At 31.3% G+C, this 18,816-nt stretch overlaps 1 protein-coding gene and 5 non-coding genes across 6 annotated transcripts; 1 reads left to right on the top strand and 5 right to left on the bottom strand.

Moving 5' to 3' along the window:
* Positions 1–3,280: 3,280 nt before the first annotated feature.
* Positions 3,281–10,151, top strand: LOC122584880. Its single transcript, XM_043756952.1, has 16 exons — positions 3,281–3,564; positions 4,966–5,160; positions 5,320–5,394; positions 5,490–5,657; positions 5,739–5,902; positions 6,034–6,255; positions 6,772–6,898; positions 7,029–7,217; positions 7,314–7,400; positions 7,492–7,646; positions 7,725–7,844; positions 7,955–8,180; positions 8,884–8,943; positions 9,036–9,209; positions 9,693–9,802; positions 9,880–10,151. The coding sequence occupies exons 1-16, from the start codon at positions 3,373–3,375 to the stop codon at positions 10,046–10,048; spliced, it is 2,433 nt and encodes an 810-aa protein (XP_043612887.1). The 5' UTR covers positions 3,281–3,372; the 3' UTR covers positions 10,049–10,151.
* A 4,045-nt stretch (positions 10,152–14,196) lies between these two features.
* LOC122586184 lies at positions 14,197–14,274 on the bottom strand. The gene has a single exon (XR_006321891.1). It is a non-coding gene; the product is annotated as a small nucleolar RNA snoR53Y (small nucleolar RNA).
* Positions 14,275–14,343: 69 nt separating this feature from the next.
* Positions 14,344–14,449, bottom strand: LOC122586239. The gene has a single exon (XR_006321942.1). It is a non-coding gene; the product is annotated as a small nucleolar RNA snoR69Y (small nucleolar RNA).
* Positions 14,450–14,491: 42 nt separating this feature from the next.
* On the bottom strand, positions 14,492–14,596 carry LOC122586240. The gene has a single exon (XR_006321943.1). It is a non-coding gene; the product is annotated as a small nucleolar RNA snoR69Y (small nucleolar RNA).
* Positions 14,597–14,655: 59 nt separating this feature from the next.
* LOC122586185 lies at positions 14,656–14,745 on the bottom strand. The gene has a single exon (XR_006321892.1). It is a non-coding gene; the product is annotated as a small nucleolar RNA snoR118 (small nucleolar RNA).
* Positions 14,746–14,848: 103 nt separating this feature from the next.
* Positions 14,849–14,924, bottom strand: LOC122586221. Its single transcript, XR_006321926.1, has one exon. It is a non-coding gene; the product is annotated as a small nucleolar RNA R66 (small nucleolar RNA).
* Positions 14,925–18,816: the final 3,892 nt, after the last annotated feature.

The following is an 18,816-nucleotide window of genomic DNA, read 5'->3' as shown; positions in this document are numbered from 1 at the left end:
TGCTGACATGTAATTTTGTAAGTGGCTTGTAGGCTGCCTAGCCTAAGATACAGTTAAAATCTTTGATAAAACAGTTATAAATGTACTTTTCCCTTCCTCCCTCCCCTGTTTTTCTTTTTTTTTGACTTTTTTCATACATTTTTCTTTTAATTAAATCAATAAATTTGATTTTTTTTTCTTTTGACTTATATATTATTTTATTTAATTTAGAAACCAATTATTTTTTAACCTAATATATCTAGCAAAGCATCAACAAATTTTATGCCAAGTGCTTTTTTATAGTTATTAACTACGAGAGTAAGTACCCGCGCGTTGCGGCGGTGAGATGGTGGAAGTGATAGGTCATAAAGTGTAATAGGTCATAGAGTGTGATAGTCAAATGCCTTAACTGTACGGGCTCCGTCTTCGGATTTAAAAATTCGCCTAAAGTATATCGAATGACATCTCTAATGAAAGAGCATGAAATTTCAAGATCACCAATATAATTTTTATAATTTATCGACGTACGGTTTTTGAGATAAAAGATTTTGAATAAATTGGAGGAATAAATGATTTATGGAAGAGAGAGAAAAAAAATAATTGGTTGAAATTTGAGAAGAGAGAAAGGGTGTTAGGTAAATATAAAATTAATATATGGGCATTTTGGGAAAGTAAATGTTGAAACTTAAAATGTAGACAGGAGAGATTTGCTTTATAATATAGTATAGATTATAATTATGTTAATGTTATTAGTGATGATATAGAATTACGAGATGGGTATCCGCGCAATGCGGCGGCGCTGGTGGCAACAGGTGGTGCTAGTGGTGGTGGCAACGAGGTGGTTATTAATCTAAAAATAATTGACGTAAATGGTTGTGTACTTATTTTATGGTTAATGGATGTATCTTTTATAAATAACTTTATTAAGAATATTATAAAGATATTAGGTATAAATATTTAGATTAATTAATAAGGGAGATAGATAGTTTAGACTAATATGGTGTAAAATATTTTAGCAATATATTGGGTAGATTTAGTGTGTGAGTTATGAATGAAAATTAAAGGCATTTTGGGTATTTTAAAGGTAGAGAGTTGAAAATAGGGATTGGTAGTTTGTTTATTAATATAGTATAGATATAGATAGTTTATTTTAATTTATAGCTTAATTATTAATTTCTTTAATTTGTAGCTTAACTAAAAGAATACAGTTATTTGTTTGTGTGTATTTTATAAGATTTTTAGTCTTGATAATGATTTTTATCCTTTAATAGTATCACTAAATAGTTGATACTAAGTTTCATAAAAAATTTCATTCTCTTGAACTTGAAGATGTGAGCAAATAAAAAATTAATTGTCAGATATCCATTTAAATCTTGAAGTACATTATTATGATTGTAACTTTCTTTTTTTCCCATTCTCGTGTATATTATACCAGTTTCATTCATATATGTGATACATAGTCAATACTAAAATACTTTATTGCATTGTGTTCAATTATTCACATTATTTGATTCATTATTTTTTATATCAGTTTTCAGATGTAAGAAGAAAACAAACTTGCAATTTTCCTTTAATATACATTCAAAATTTGTATTAAAATGCTCCAGATTGAAAGCGGGTTATTTAGCTAGCATTCATTATACAATCCAACTTTATAATCCATTTTTATATTTCTGTGTGGTTCGAACTCTACATATTGCCTAATTGGATGTCAAAAATTTTTATGCATTACATCGTATATGTTATGAAGATTTCTTTGTTCATGCATTACATGAACTATACTGATCTTTCGATCCGTATCCACACGTAATTTAACGTATACTTTTTATGCTAAACAGTTCCTTGAAAAGTTGTACAAGGTAATGATTTTATGTCGTATATGTTGCTTGATAATTAACAAAAAAAATTTAGAGCTATTACAAAATCCTCTATGTTGATAAACGAAAATAGTTTTAGAACACTAGTTTTTGTAATCAACACCTTAATTCGAGACCTAGCCCTAGACTTGAAGAATGATACCTTTTTTTGGTGATTCGGAAATTGTTATGATTGTTGTTTTTAATGTTGTTATAAAGTTCGATTACAACACAGTGTTATGAACTGTTGGGAACTTTTGATATGTTGCTACAACGAATCTAGTTCCGAGTTCTAATGTGAGTAACATCGTATATGTTATGAAGATTTCTTTGTTCATGCGTTACATGAACTATACCGATCTTTTGACCGTGTATTCACACGTAATTTGAGGTGTACTTTTAATGATAATAATAGTATATAAATATCTATAAACCCTTATAAAACATATTGAAATTCTATTTTGAGTAATTTAAGCACTTTTTTCAATATCTCCATATTATCCCTAATTCACACATTACTCTAATTCTATATCTTTAAACACAATTACACAAACACCCATAATCTAACACAGAGTAACTTTTTTCTGTAATTCCTATTTATACAGACGCATATCAATTCTTCCCATACTGTTTTGTATTATTATCATCGTTTAACCGTCGTAATGTGCGGGCACCAACCCTCATAAATAAATACATATGATATGACATTATGACGTGTAAAACAATGCTGACATATAGTTTTGTAAGTGGCTTGTAGGCTGCCTAGCCTAAGATACGGTTAAAACCCTAGATAAAACAATTATAAATGTATTTCTCCCTCCCTTCCCTGTTTTTCTTTTTTCTTATGAAGACTATTTTTTCATTTTTATTTATTTTTTAATCAAATCAATAAATCTGATTGTTTTTTTTTTTCTTTGACTTATATATTATTATATTTAATTTAGAAACCAATTATTTTTTAACCTAATATATCTAGCAAAACATCAACAATTTATAGTTATTAGCTATTATAATTATGTTAATGTTATTAGTAGTGATATAGAATTATGGTTTATTTTAATTTGTAGCTTAATTATTAATATTTTTAATTTATAGCTTAACTAAAAGAATACAATTATGAGTATTTGTTAGTGTGTATTTTATGAGAAATTATTAATTGACAAACAAATTTTTACTAACAAGGTTTACAAACATATGTGGACTAATGAAAGAAGGAGAGAAAGTGAATAAAGAGAAAAAAAAATAACTCCATTGGTGGTTATGAATACCACCTATGTTTGTAAACTTTGTTAGTAAAAGTTTGTTTGTCAGTATAGCTATTTTATTGGGCTATTTAATTTTGACATTTATTTTTAGCAAGAATTTAACCGACATTGCTACACAGACTTTTATTTCAACACAAGGGTAGTTTGGTAAATACGAGATCACACACGCCATACTGTGTGAGACTTCACCAGCTCCGGCCAGAAGAACCTTACATAACCAAAATTAGGTTTCTAAGAAGGAAAATAGAAAGGGTGGATTTTATGTATAAGAAATGACATCGGTTGATAAAATATATATTTCTATAATAATATATATAATCGTTGCTGTTTTAGTAGTAGAAAAAGGAGAATCACAGGCATACAAAAGAGATCCAGGTCATCCACAATGGCATCACAGCGCTTTTCAAGATGTTAAAGAAAGTGTTCGATCTGATGTTCGTACTATGCTTCATTCTCGTGCCGAGGTAAAAAAATATATATATATTTTACTGACGGTAGTTTTTATGTACTGGATTTTGTATATCCTAATAGCTGCATTTATTTATCCCAACTACATTTATTTATTTTATCATGAAATGCGAGTACAATCTGTTTGAGTTAAACTGTATATTCGTAAACGTTGATAATCGGTCCACATAGGCTGCCCATACTTGACCATATCGGTGTTAGCGAATTTAGCGTTGTTGAGGTATTTCGACCTGTATCAGTACTGAGAGTAAACATGTATCGGTCGCTGACTTAATAAGCAGGTTTAGAGGGCGGCGTTTCCCTTGTGTGATGATAACTCAATTAGGATGATCAATAGCTAAGTTTATCAGTTGTCATGCTATAACTCGTAAACGTTTGTATAAATACTAATAGAAAGAACGAGTTCAGCACCCTTTGTTTTATCCAACGAAATTCGTGTAAAATAGGGTCCAAGTTTTTGTATATGGAAACTGATCGTACTCGATTCACAGAGATTCGTATCATTGAAATCTTAACCTGTCTTGTGCAAATCCACCAACTATACACAAAGTTATCTTCTGCGGGTATTCAGTTTGAATATCTGCTGGTGATTCCCAACCGTTGGTCACCCGGTACCAGGATTAACTAGATTACACTATATCTAATTCTCATAATTGTAAATTTTGTTAATTTTAGTAAGATTGTTTGCATCGAGTTTTTATATATATTAACATATTGAGTCGAAGCTTATGAATATAGCTAACATCTTATGGCATGCATATATGAAGCGGTTTCTAATAATTAGGTATTTATTGTTTTGTTAGGTGTGCTTATGTTTAAATGTTAATCTTTTTCCTATTAATTTTTGAGGTAAGTTAGTTAAAGTCAATTTTCAGTACATATTTAAGTACTGCTGTTGCTAATGCAGCTACTACTGAAGTTAAGTAGTTCATAACTACATAATGATAGAAGTGTGGTCAATTCATGCTTAATGCGAGGTTTGTAAAGAACTGAAAGTTAACAATAAGTTCATCAAACATACAAATGCAAGCTTCTATCACCATGATAAGGCAGATGTCACACAAGGACCATAATCCATAATAGCATCATTTTTGCAAATGAATTGTTATGAAAATAAGTAGATTTGTTTTTGGTCTCTCAATTTGCTTTAGTTTGACATAGTAACTATATTGTGGACTGTACTTGGGACATTTGGCTAGTGGCCTAGTACTCAACCAGCTCCATTACACAATGCAATTGCTGTAGATGGAAGTTTCATCTGGTAAACTCGAGCTTGGGTTGAGATCTGTGAAAGTCGCTATTTTAGAATACCTAGAGTTCTTTTTGTACAGTATATTATTAATGAGCAGATGTATGGTCGTATTTCTAATATACTTAGTGATGAAATTTCAATGCAGGTTCCCTTCCAAGTCCCACTTGAAGTAAATGTGGTTCTGATTGGTTTCAGTGGAGATGGGGGTTATAGATACAAAATGGATTCGCAGAAACTGGAAGAGTTTCTGCGAGTGGGCTTTCCATCTCACAGGCCCTCGTGTCTAGAGACTGGCGAACCCCTTGACATTGAGCATCACATGGTGTTCAATGCATTTCCGGTAAGTTCTTTCTACGCATGATTGGTTTACCTTGCAAAGTTATGTAATTTTAGCAATGACTTCTCATACTTGACATCTGACAACCTTCATAAAATTATAATTTCATTTACTTTAACGACAGCCCTTTTTGAGTATTTGTAAACGTGTAATATGCTACAGGCGGCGCAGCCAGAACTGATAGCACTCGAAAAGGCTCTGAAAGAAGCCATGGTTCCTGCTGGAACTGCTAGAGAGGTGACTGCAGTTGTTTATAGCTTTGGAATTTGACAAGTGACACGTATGTTAATGTAGTTTGGTATCAATTTATCCTTAATAATTGTGACTGGTAGGCTGATTTTGGAAGGGAAGTTCCAGCATTTGATGTAGATGCCTCAGTTGTGGAGCCAGAGTTTCACAAGCTTTATTCCTACTTGTTCGACTATGAGAATATGAAATATAATGCTGAAGAGGCAGACAGACCTATGCCAACAACAATTTTTGTTGTAAATTTTGATAAAGTAAGCTGTAACATCTCTCATTTTCTCTTATTATCTACTAACTGTTAATGGGTTATATCTTACTTAGTTATTGTTTTACAGGTTAGAATGGATCCTCGGAATAAGGATATTAATCTTGATAATTTAATGTATTCAAAACCGAATCATTTAACTGAAGAAGATATTAAGCAACAAGAGGGAGGTTACATTTATCGTTATCATTATAATGGGGGTGGGGCATCTCAAGTATGGCTTGGCTCTGGCAGGTACTCGGGAAAATTAGTTTGTTTATGTTTTCTTTACTGTCAGTAACTATCTTGACTGGAAAATCTGGATATTTCTTTGCATAAATGCTTTCAACTGATTTTCGCATTTGTATCATTCCAAATGGTGTCAGGTTTGTCGTAATTGACATCTCAGCAGGCCCGTGTACATATGGAAAAATTGAAACTGAAGAAGGAAGTGTTAGCTCAAAGACCCTTCCGCGCTTACGGAATGCGATGTTTCCTAAAAGCTCGATTGCTGCCAATGAACATGCTACCACTCATGACAACTTTGTTGGCCAACTTTCTGCCTTGATTGGCATCACAGTTCAGCATGTTATTGCTCCAGATGTCAGGTTTGTTGATGCTTGTTATATGTTATTTAAGTTTTGTGACAGATTGTGATACGTAACTAGAGCAGAAAGAAAGTCTAGGGTGGTTAAGTGTCAAGTTACAATACTTATTTAATTATATTTGGTAATTACTTTGGGTCCAAGTTAGGTTACGTGATGTTTATGTTTAAATAAGGCTGCCAGCCATTAGGGTTAGGTATGAAGAAAATAATTGTCGTTCTTAGGAACTAGGGCTGCTGGAGCATTATACCAGATTAGGGCTACTGGAGCATTGTACCAGATTATCTATTATCGTGAATCATCTAGTTAATTCTCTATTTTCTGGTCTGGTACATATCAGATTGTTTACTATTACGTCATATAAATAGGCTTCTAGTCGTTTTTATTTATCTTCCCTCTGTTGACTCTCCTTTGGGCTTTGGGGGATATACTGGTTAGATTGTAGTTGATGTTTTCCCAAATTGTGGTTTATACTTTATATAATGATTATCTGTTGTAATTGTACCCATGGGGAATCAGGTTTGAAACTGTAGATCTTGCAACAAGGTTGCTTATACCAATAATTGTGCTACAAAATCATAACCGTTATAATATTATGGAGAAGGGCAAGAACTACAGTATAGACATTGAAGCCATCGAGTCCGAGGTTCATTTCTCCCCTGGAAGCTTCTATTTTCTTTTCTTTTTTTAATTTATTTTTCCAGCGACTCAAAAAGGATGGTCATCTTGTGAATTTGTTATGGATAACTATTGATGGCTTCTCTCGTCCTTTTTAGGTTAGGAAGATGGTACACAAAGGAGAAGATGTAGTGATCGTTGGTGGTTCTCATTCTTTACATCTCCATGAGAAATTGGCGATCGCTGTTTCAAAAGCTATGCGTGGTCATTCCCTCCAAGAAACAAAAAAAGATGGGCGTTTCCATGTGCATACAAAGACGTATCTTGATGGGGCAATCCTTAAAGAGGTCCTGCTCTATTCCCATTACATAATTTTTACATCTTCGTATTTCAAGTACTTTTCTTTACAATCTACTTCCTTTTAACACGAGTTTATATGTTAGGAAATGGAACGATCTGCAGATGTACTAGCAGCTGGTTTGCTTGAGGTCTCTGAGCCATCCCTTTCTGATAAATATTTTGTCCGTCAGGTTGGTTTGACTTTACGCTTATATGCTTCACTTGTGTCTTTCTATATTTGAAGTCATACTTTTACACTGACTGTGGTTGTATTTTCCACAGCACTGGATGGATGAGACAGATGGTGTAAGTGATTCAATTTTAAAGCATAAACCTATATGGGCTCCTACACTTAAGTCTCAAAGGAAGAAAGCTAAAACAGTTCAAAAGAAACAAGGGGACCTGCATCGTACCTACGGAACAAGAGTTGTTCCTGTGTGAGTAATTGTACGCTTTTTGGATATTTTAGCTAAACAAAAATAAATAACATCTAAGACAATGGGTCTCTTTTGCAGCTTTGTATTATCATTAGCTGATGTAGATCCACACCTTATGATGGATGATGAAAGCCTTCTGTGGACAAGCAACGATGTCGTTATTGTACTTCAACATCAAAGTGACAAGATCCCTCTAAGGTTGAGATAGATGGCAACTAGCCAACTTTTATTAACTTGTGACATGTTTCAATTTCTAGTTATGGAAATACTGAATTTTACTTGATTGTTATCTGTGTTTTGTTACACAGTTATGTCTCGGAGATGGAGAGAAGGCATGTTGTTCCATCACAAGCGCAGCGCCATATAGTGGCTGGACTAGCTTCTGTTGTGGGTGGATTAAGTGCACCATATGAAAAAGTTTCTCATATTCATGAAAGACCGGTTGTTAATTGGCTCTTGGCAGCTGGTTGTCATCCGTTTGGACCATTTTCTAATGCTTCCCGGGTCAGTCAATTGCTTCAAGATGTTGCATTGGTAAGACAACTCTTATCCCTTGCTTGTTGTGCCTTCAAATTAGTCAATTAGATTTGTCAATTTCGAGTCATTTAAATACGGACAATCAACTTAGGTTGTGTTTCATGATAAACGGGTCGAGCTCAAAAAGCGTTGAGCTAAAAGGGTGACAAGTCTAATTGTCACTCAAAGTCTATGTTTAATCCATTTGACCTGATAAACCGTCTGTGACAAAGATTTAGATTATTATTGTTATAATATTGCTTTCACAGTCATTATTACGTATTAAGCTTTATAACAAATCTAATTGGAATGAACAAAAGGTGTCTGTGGGTGAACCCAACTGTATCCCTTCCAAACTAAAATATGACCCGTTTGAACCCTACCTGTTTTGACTCACTACCAACCTACATGACACGGGCATGTTGGCACCTCTAATTCAAAGGGTTATCTTGGTAAATTACAAGGTTCACTACAATATTTACCTTCACCTACCGATGTTTTAGAGGTTTGGTTGCCCAACAGTATAGTGAACCATACCCACCTTATATCCATAATTTTGTGAATGTTTAAAACCCACAAACTCTGAATGATACTTTTAAGACACAAAAGTATAAATCAATCTATTCCAGGATATTGGTTTATAAAACTCCCTGATCATTGTTATATTATCAAAGATTTGTTCATAATTTACATATAATGCTATTATTCTTCGTTTTAACAGAGGAACACAATATATGCTCGCGTTGATTCTGCTCTTCATAGGATTCGAGAGATGTCAGAGGTAAATACTGCATTTATTCTATTATATTCTCCCCTTTTGTTTCATTTGCACAAGGTGTACTTCTTTACTTTTTTTTATATTTTATTTTTCAGTCTGTACAAGCTTTTGCTGGAGAGTATCTGAGAACCCCCCTTGGTGAACCTGTAAAAGGCAAAAAGAATAAGACAAACACGGAGCTATGGTTGGAAAAGTTCTACAAAAAGGAAACAAACTTACCCGAACCATTCCCTCACGAACTAGTCGACAAGCTCGAGAAGTATTTGGATGTAAGTTTTGCCTTGATATTCAGATATTTGCATATAGCTGGAATCTGGATAAAAGATTAGAGTCACTAAATAGCAACAAAGTGTCCAACTAGTCACATTGTTTTTTTAAGTCACCCAACCTTTCAAAACTGTCCTGTCTTTGTCGTTTTGACGTAGAACCAGTTCAAATACTGATGTGGATTTTTAGCCTGTATTAGATTATTTTGCTGATATGAAATTTAACCTATTTTGGCTTCGTATCTATTGTGGGAGTCCAACGTCATATCTCTCACTTCTTTTCTGTCTCCATATGCATTGCTAGTCTCACCATACCGTAGATTACGTGCGCTTCTATCTCACCATACCATAATTTTGTGCATATGACTTGTGAAAACTGTACATTGATATCCTGCTAGAAATTTAAAGTGATTGTTTAAAAAGTTACCAGTAAAGTTCTTATTTTGATTTGGACTGATTTTTAGTTTTTTGCTGATCAAATAACAGGGTCTTGAAGAACAGCTTGTAGATTTGTCTTCTTTACTGTATGATCATCGTCTACAGGATGCGAATGTTAACAGCACAGAAATTCTTCAAACTGCTATTTTCACACAGCAGTATGTTTACACAAAACTCCTTTCTTTGTAAGGATAGTATCCAGGTTTCTTAAGGTGATGTATGTCTGTCTATGTAGGTATGTGGAGCATGTACTGGAGTATGAGAAGGAAAAAATGAGATGCTGCGAGATCAAGTACAGGTCCCCAAAGCAATCAACGTCACAAAGTCTGATGTATGCTGGGATTCTAATAGCAGGTCTTTTTGTTTATTTTGTTGTTATCTTCTTTTCATCTCCTGTTAGGTAACTTATGCCTGAAAATGTATTTACCTTCACCTTTAGCTTGATCGATTTGTAAAAGAGCGAATATATTATAAACTTTTTTGAAAAAAAATACCGATTTCTGAAAAGTATAGACATTATTATGAATGGTCACTGCATGAACCGGTGTATTAAGCTTTTTAAAAAATAGTATGAGATACTCAAAAGAATTCGTAAAGTGTATACATTATGCAGTTTCTGCAACCATATCATCCTTTAAAAGTTTAGTTTGTTAATGCGCAGTTTGTGTTGTTTTTGCCGTTTTAGTGTTTATCATGCTAACAAAATAATTGTTTTTAAAAGTATAACTTAACATTAAGCTTTGGCGTAATGAAATAGCCAATCATATGAATTGGTTTACACGGTGATATGAATTCGTCAACTTAGAGTGCTAGGCGACTAAGCAAGCAAAAGCGAGAAATCTCTTTAGGAACACAAATATATATCTTACTCATAGCAAAGAGTGCTTATATAATTGGACAAGGTAGTTTCGATTACATGAGATTGTCTATTTTTCCTTCCTTGTTTGTTAGAAGATGATGAACATGTTTCTCCGTTCTTTGGGTTTTAATTTGGTATGCTTGTGATTCATGTTTTAGTTTGACTTGTGAGTGGCGTTTTATTTTTATAAATTTGTGATTTCAATGCCAATTAACAAACAATCGATTAATGATTAATCTAAGTAAATTACCTAAGTAGTTATCGGAAAGTTTTTAATATTAGAGACTTAGGCCTGTTTTGCTCACTAAATTTTAAGGAATCTGGTAAAATGGAATATAGATTATTCTTTTTCGAGGAGCGTAAGCCCACCAGGCTAAAAAAAGTCAAACCCCGACCAGTGACGTCGCCGCTAATACTGCGGGCCCCATATCCGTAATGGTAAATCAGGCAGAGAAAATAGCGGGGCCCCTGTCAGTGTCAGAGTATTAGCGGCGACATCGCCGCAAATGCCTTGATCGGGTTGACTTTTGTCTGGTGGTGTTACCATGTGCCTTCTTTTTATTGTCACGTTGTGTTAAGACTCGCCCTAAATTTGATGTCTGCGTTAGATGTTTTTGGTTCGTTGAGCTATTCAACATTTTAGGAGATAAGATTAAGCAAGGTACTCAACTAATTGAGGTTAAGAACTAAGAACATTTGTACTGTTCAGATTTAAGGTTTCTCATTCGATGACTATTAATCTAATGCTGACTAACGATTCTAGAAATCTAGTTATGTTGCGAACATAGCTTATATAAATCATTGACAACTCTTTCAAGTATATTTTATTAATTTGTATAAGTTCGATATAAAAATTAAGTACGTCCTAATGAAATTAGGTAAGTGCATCAGTATGAAACTAATCTATATCTATCCTACTTTATAAACCTTTAATGAAATTATTTATAACATTCAACCATTAAAATAAGGGGGTAACAAGTATGCTGCTAGAAGTACTATACTTCCATGATTTTGTAAGGGGAGAAAATTTTGTATTTATACATGTGATTTTCATACAGAGAGTTTGTGAGGGAAAAACATGTTTTTTTCCTTACTGTTAGAAGAATATTGGTTTTTCCCTTAAAATAAATACATTAAACCATTTATATCAATTACTTTTACATTCATAACTTTACGCCTATCGTCACCACCCATCGCCGCTGCCAGAGCCGTCATCATCACCATCACCCGTTACCGTATTGTAACACCGCGCAGGCACATGTCTAGTTTATTCGAACATATTTAGCAAATTTTGTTAAAGTGTTGAGTTCAATCGATGTTGAAGTAAGGAATTCGTATTAAGTTTTTGTAGGTTGATTGGTGTAAATTTTGTTTTTTTTTTGTTGATTAGATAAAACAACTAAACTATAATTTTAGTGTTGTAAAATCGGTCGATTAAGCCGATTTCTCGTGTTAACCATACAAGTTTATCATACACGGACTAAAAAACGGTCGACATTACAAAATTGGGTCAATTTTGGTCAAACTCGTCGTATAAGTCAAGGTTAGGCCGGATTTGATTATGAATCGGTTGTATCGGATGAAATCAACAAAAGTCAAACTTTCTCTTTATCTATCTATAATCTATATCTATATTTATAACTCTTATAAAGCATATTGAAGTCTCCTATTTTAGAAAAGTTCACTTTTTTATACCCTTATTTCTTACTAATTCACTTATACACCTAATATATACTTTTTTCTATTTAATAAATAAATATCCCTTTAAAAGTTATGAATGAATTTTCTAAAATACCATTAATGATTAAATTAAAAATCATTTATTCAAAAAATCTCCATCAACTTTTTATATCAACTACCTTTACACCAATTATCTACACTACTCGACGTTTCCTTCCCACCACACCGTTGCATTGCACGGGTACCGTTCTAATACCTAATAAAGCAAACATCCTTTTTTTTCTCAATAATTTTTAAGCTTATGATGACTAAAATACCCTTAAATAAAACAAAAATCTTTACACGCTCATATCCCACCAATGTCCTTTTATAAAAACATATGTGTGGGTACCCATCTTATTTTTGTATGAATAGCTCTAACGTTACTTTTCATTTAATAAATTGGTTATTTTATGAATAATCTTATTCTTTCTAGACAACTATAATAAATTGAAGAATTATGTTAGCTTTTGTAGTCCATTTTATTTAAGTTTCAATTTTTTTATATATATACTTTTACAATTCATTACATATAAATTTAAAAATTATCATTTTATTCGTAATACATAGAATGTCAATTTGTTTTCTCGCCAATCCATCCGATTTTACAAAAATCCTGACTCCCCTTTCCTCCGAAACAATCTCGATTTTGAGTTCCATAACCTTGACTTGATGATTCTAGCAAGTATTTTGTATCAAGTTATAACCAAGGATATGAAACTAGGAAGATTGAATCGGTGAGAGAAAAATCCAGAGAAAATTCTATATATTAAAATTGTATTTTAATTATATTGCAAGTAACAGAAAATTAAAAAGAAAAAAACTTGAATTGACTAAAAACATCGACATAATTTTTTCATATAAATATAATTGCCTAAAAATAACATAATTCATATGATAACTTTTTTAATTATCCTAGCATTGTACCCGCACAATGCGGCGGAAGTCGTAAGAGCGACGGTATGGTGGTCGATGCGACATCGAGTGCCGTAGATAATTCATACAAAAGTAATTGATTTAAAAAGTTAATAGAGATATTTTAGAAAAATAAAAGATTGATAATGTAATTTAATTATTAATGTTTAAAAAATAGTGTATGTAAAATTATTTTAAAAGGTTGTAGCCTTCTAAATGTAAATATTACATAGAAAGACATTTTAAAGATTTCTCCCCATGTAGGTATTTTCTTTAATATAAAGTATAGATAAAACAAAAATATTTTGAGTTGTAAGAAATTAACAAACAAAAATATTTTGAGTTGTAAGAAATTAACACAACAAAAAGTAAAAAAATGTAACTTTTTTGACCGAGCCTATGCAACTGATTATTGACCAATGCGGCCGACTCTAACCAAAGTTGACTCGAATATGTGATGTTGACTGCTTTTTAATTCAAATATGGCCCATTTTTACTTTTCTTATGCTAATTTTAATGACAGGAGATAAACTTTTTTTAATTATCCGCCTTGGAAGCCCACTTATAAACGATGCCATTCGAGGAAGTCAACTGTATCAATCATTTTTTACAACACTGGTTATATCATGTTGTCATTTTCAATTAGGGTTTTGCAAAATAACCGTAAGACTGGCATTATAAATTAGTTGTTAACAAGACTTATATTTTTATTGTGTAAATTCAAAAAGTACTTTAAGTAGATAATGTAAAAATTTCTATGTATGTAAATTTTATTTTTACCTTCTTTTTTTCATTCTCATTTCTTATTTGAAAGGTAAACATGAGTATGTAAAAATTTGTTTAAAATGTCTCTGGTTTTTATATACACAAAACAACCTTTCAAAAATTATCTAGCTTGTTTAAAAACAAACAATATTTAAAAAATAACTATACTACTACTATAATAAGTAAAGAGTAGGCAATTGCGAAACCAGTAAAACGTAAATACTACAAAGGTTTCATCGATAATATTAATTAAAATTGAAAAGAAAAAAAAAAGGTTAAAAAGGCGACAAGATTTGTTCCCTCAGAAACGACTGAAAAAGAATTTCATCAAAATCAGAATTAGCATGGTCAAATTAGTACATCATAGGGAACAAACACATCTAAAAACTGAAACTTGAAAAATAATTTATACTGTACTTTATGTGAAAACAAAAAAATAATAATTGGAACTGCTCAGATAAAAAAACTAAAGATTGTAATTCCTAGACCTTAAACAAATTAAGATCTCATAGAGCTGGGATTAGATACTTTCATCATCATTGCAATTCAAATCACTATTTATTTAATTTTTAAAAAACTTAAATAAACATAAAAGCTCAGATATAACATATGAACTAATTGTAATCCATAACCTTAAACAAATTAAGGTCTCAGAGTGAGCTGGGATGCAAGTTCTATCATCATCGCTACAACAATATACTTAAAATATAATTACAAAATAAATATATAAATAATGGAAAAAATTATAAAGTGAGATCAGACAAGCTTTCTAGGCTGCATTATACATCAATACAAGCAACTGTCAAATTGCTCTCAGAGCCCAGTGCAAACTTCATCATTTCAACAACCACCTAACCCCCAATTTTATTAACTTTTACAAATTATTTCATTTAAATATATATATATATATATATATATATATATATATATAAATTAGAATATAAAGATCCTCAGCAAAAATGCTTATAGTTGTCATCAAAATATAATTGATCAGGTCTCAAAGATATCATGCCATCATTGGATCCAAATAAATAGATAATAAATTTTAAAAAAAAAACACTGAATATAGCGGGGTTTTATTAGCTGCACCTGTTAAGATTCAAGAGGTGAAGCGACTCAACGTTTCCGCAATTAGTCTACGCCTCTTTTTTACAGACTTAAATTAGTCCGTTGGACCAAATCAATTCGATTTTCTAATGTTTTCAAAAAGATTTATCACAAAGAGGCGATAACTAAAAACAAAATATACTCGCTATAGAATAAGAGGACATGATATTCATGCCAAAAATTTTGATAAATCTACCACACAGTATTAACTCCTTGAACAGGTTACTAAAGCACATGTGTGGTAGAATTATCGAAATTTATGGTACCAATATTACTCCCTATAGAATCACTACGAAGAACAATAGTAGAATAAATTAACGAATTATATATGTATATATATATATACCAGTAATATAATTGGAGATTGTAGATTGAGTTTTTGTGTGTGAGGTTTGGAGGTAGGGTTTATTAGCTGCTTTGGTTTTATAGATGCTGCTACTTTTTTCAGCAACTAGGGTTTTGTAGTTCGCTATTTTTGTGGCCCAATACGTTGTTGAGGCCCAGTCTGTTTTTACAACACATTATTTCTATATGTTAGCATGTATATGTTTCACATATTAGAGCTTCGAATACTTAGGTCACGTTTGTTTTACATAATTTGATGAAATCTGATAGAATTTGAATTGGAATTGAATTTCATTCCTTAGTGCGTTTGGTTATTCAAAAAAGGAGGAATCTCATTCTGTGAGAATGTAAACATTCCATCATTTGATGGAATTACCATTCCATGGGGATGGAGGAAGGAATTTCATTCCTTCCGTTACTTGAATTCTCAAAAAATCAAAAACATTACGTCAAAATTCATTCCTTCAGATTTCAATTCCTTTAAAAGATTCAATTCCTTCCAAAACCATTTTATGAACCAAACGCGCCCTTAATGTATACTAGATGTATACACGCGTGATATGATGACGATGGTGTTAACGGTGGAGGTATGATGGTGACGGAGACGGGTAGTGGTGTCGACAATAGGATGGTGGAATACATTTTGAAGATGAAAAGCATATTAGTCTATACAGTTGAAATAGGGAGGGGGTCTTCCCTTTTATTATGTACGACTCATATGTCCGCGCAATACGATGGCCATGATGATGGTGGCATAGAATGGTGGTGGCGACACAGCATGTGGAGGGGACGAGTGTCGGTGACGGGTGGCAGGGGCTACAATGATGGTTATATTGAAGTAATTGATGTTAAAAATGGTAGTATAGTTATTTTAAAAGTTAAATGTTTATGTTGTAAACTATTTCATTAAGGGTATTATAACTAAGTAGAGATGTTTAAATTAGTAAATAAAAAGAAAAATATTTTGGGTAGTTTAAAATTGTAATTTAAGAAAAATAAAAGGAGTTAATATCCACCAATATATATATAACAAGGTGATAAATTCATTCTTAAACAAACAAGAACCTTTGGATGAATTTCATCTTTGATTTAGAGCCATTAGATAAAATTTAATTATTTTATCTTTCTTAAATGACAATAATAATACTTATACTTTTATGATTATACAAAAAAATACCCTTTAAATTTAATTTACACTTTTTGATTTTCCATCACAAATTTACACTTTTTACCCAATAATTTTAATCAAGAAATCAAAAATAATAGCTAATCTATATATTTATAAAAACCGTAGTTAACCGAATGTTTCTAGACCGTCTTCAATTCAAAACTAGCTTATAAAATTGCCACATAGGAAAAAACCTATGTGGCATCTCCATATTAATCTGAATTTTTATTAAATAAAAAACTATTTAAAAGTACAAAATTCCTTATTAGATTCAATATTTTTAGGGAAAGATAATACCAAATCATACAATATTAATTAAATCTTGAAAACATATATCAAATCTCATTTTAACAATCTATCCGACTTCTTCCCATTCAAGAATCCGTCCATCACGTTCCATCATTTAAATTCAATTGCTTAGCTTTATAAGAAAAAAAAATGAAAAAAGAGATAAATCATTTGCTTCTAAATTGATTTTTTCTTTATGTTTTCTCTTTCTTTTTAGTCATATGTACGTATTTTCAATTCTAGACTTTTCTTAATATATAAATATTGGTATGAGAAGTCTTTCTTGATAATGAGTTATTCCACTCTAATTTTTTGTTTATAATTTAAAATTTAATTTCTTTGTAGCATAACGTATGTAGGTTATTGGAGGTTGATTATGTATTCCATTGATCGGTCCTCATGGTAAGTAGTTTAGAAATTGTCTATGTGCCATTGATCAACCTATCGGTCCTTTTTGGTTTATTTTACAGATCACTTACACATCATTAATATGTATGTATAATAGTTTTTTTTTTGTATTATAAGGAGATGGGTTGTAATATTTATGCTTAATTAAGGACCTGATCATATTTTATTCTACTTTGATCGGTTATATCTAATTTTGTTGTCAGATATATCTGAATGGTTGTATGAGATTTGGTTGTGTTAAGTTGAGGTTTGCTTTGCCATGCTAAGATATCTTCATATGGGCAAATTCCTAATTCATTTTTAATATATTGGCAAGTTCCCTAATTAAATATTTATTCTTTAATATCTTATATTCATGTATAAAGGTAAAAGAAATTCTAAAACAAATAACATATTATACTAAATAAATTGAATAATTATATATTAACGTCTAATTTTCACAAACAACATTGAGTAATCATTTAAATTTAACGCGCATCGTACGAGTAAAATACCTAGTAATATATATATATATATATACACATACCCCTTTAAATTTAATTTACACTTTTTGATTTTCCATCACAAATTTACACTTTTTACCCAATAATTTTAATCAAGAAATCAAAAATAGTAGCTAATAATCTATAACTCTTATAAAAAAGTAGTTAACCAAGCTTTTTAAAGCCCTCTTGCAATCTAAAACTATATTGAAAAAATGCCACATAGGATTTTATCCTATGTGTCAACTCCATAATTTTTTCAAAAATAAACTATATATTTAGAAAAAATGAACTTAAATATACATTAATTAATTAATAACTAAATAAATATATTGTAGAAATTCAAGATCTTCTCATTAGATGAAATGATATCTTCTCTTTAACTAAAAAATCACGTCTATACCTAATGATATTTCATTATCTTTTTTATTCAACATTACATAAAGTTCTTTTCCTTTTTTTCTTACGATGATTATATGGAAGTTTTCAAAACTATATGAATATACAAAAATAAAACAAATAAATAAAATAAATTAAGTGTAAAATTAGATTTAATTAGTTAAAAGATAACATCATATTAACTACACCTTGAATATATGTTCCAAATTTAAACTTTTTGTTTTAACAAACAATATCCTCTTTTAAGTATAAAAACTACCTTGGTGTATACCTTCTTCATTGCCAATAGCCGGTAAGTACAAATAAGATAGGTTTTATGGTAAACGTACAACTAATTAATACACTTTAACAAAAACCCTTATGGTTTCGTTTAGCAAAACCCAAAAAAAATTGAGTCATATAAATTCAAGTGATTGTAAATCATCCGGAGTCCGAGACCTACCCCACCCTTAAACCAAATTCTACATCCTAATTTTCTTTTTCTTTCTCTTTTGGAACAGCACATTCTACCTCTTCTGGATTAGTCAATTAGATTAAACAAAAATTAAAACCACCATGGTGTTGATAATCCATTTCTAAAAATCGCAGCAACACCTTCAAATGAATATAACTGTTTTACTTTTTGGATGTTAAAAAGAACATTCAACACATAAGGCATAATCAAATTATCCTCTTTGAATTATATATCCAGCCAATTGTAATTTTTCATGTGACTTT

Source organism: Erigeron canadensis, chromosome 1 (assembly GCF_010389155.1).
Source record: "Erigeron canadensis isolate Cc75 chromosome 1, C_canadensis_v1, whole genome shotgun sequence".
NCBI lineage: Eukaryota > Viridiplantae > Streptophyta > Magnoliopsida > Asterales > Asteraceae > Erigeron > Erigeron canadensis.
This window is presented reverse-complemented; position numbering and strand designations above follow the sequence as displayed.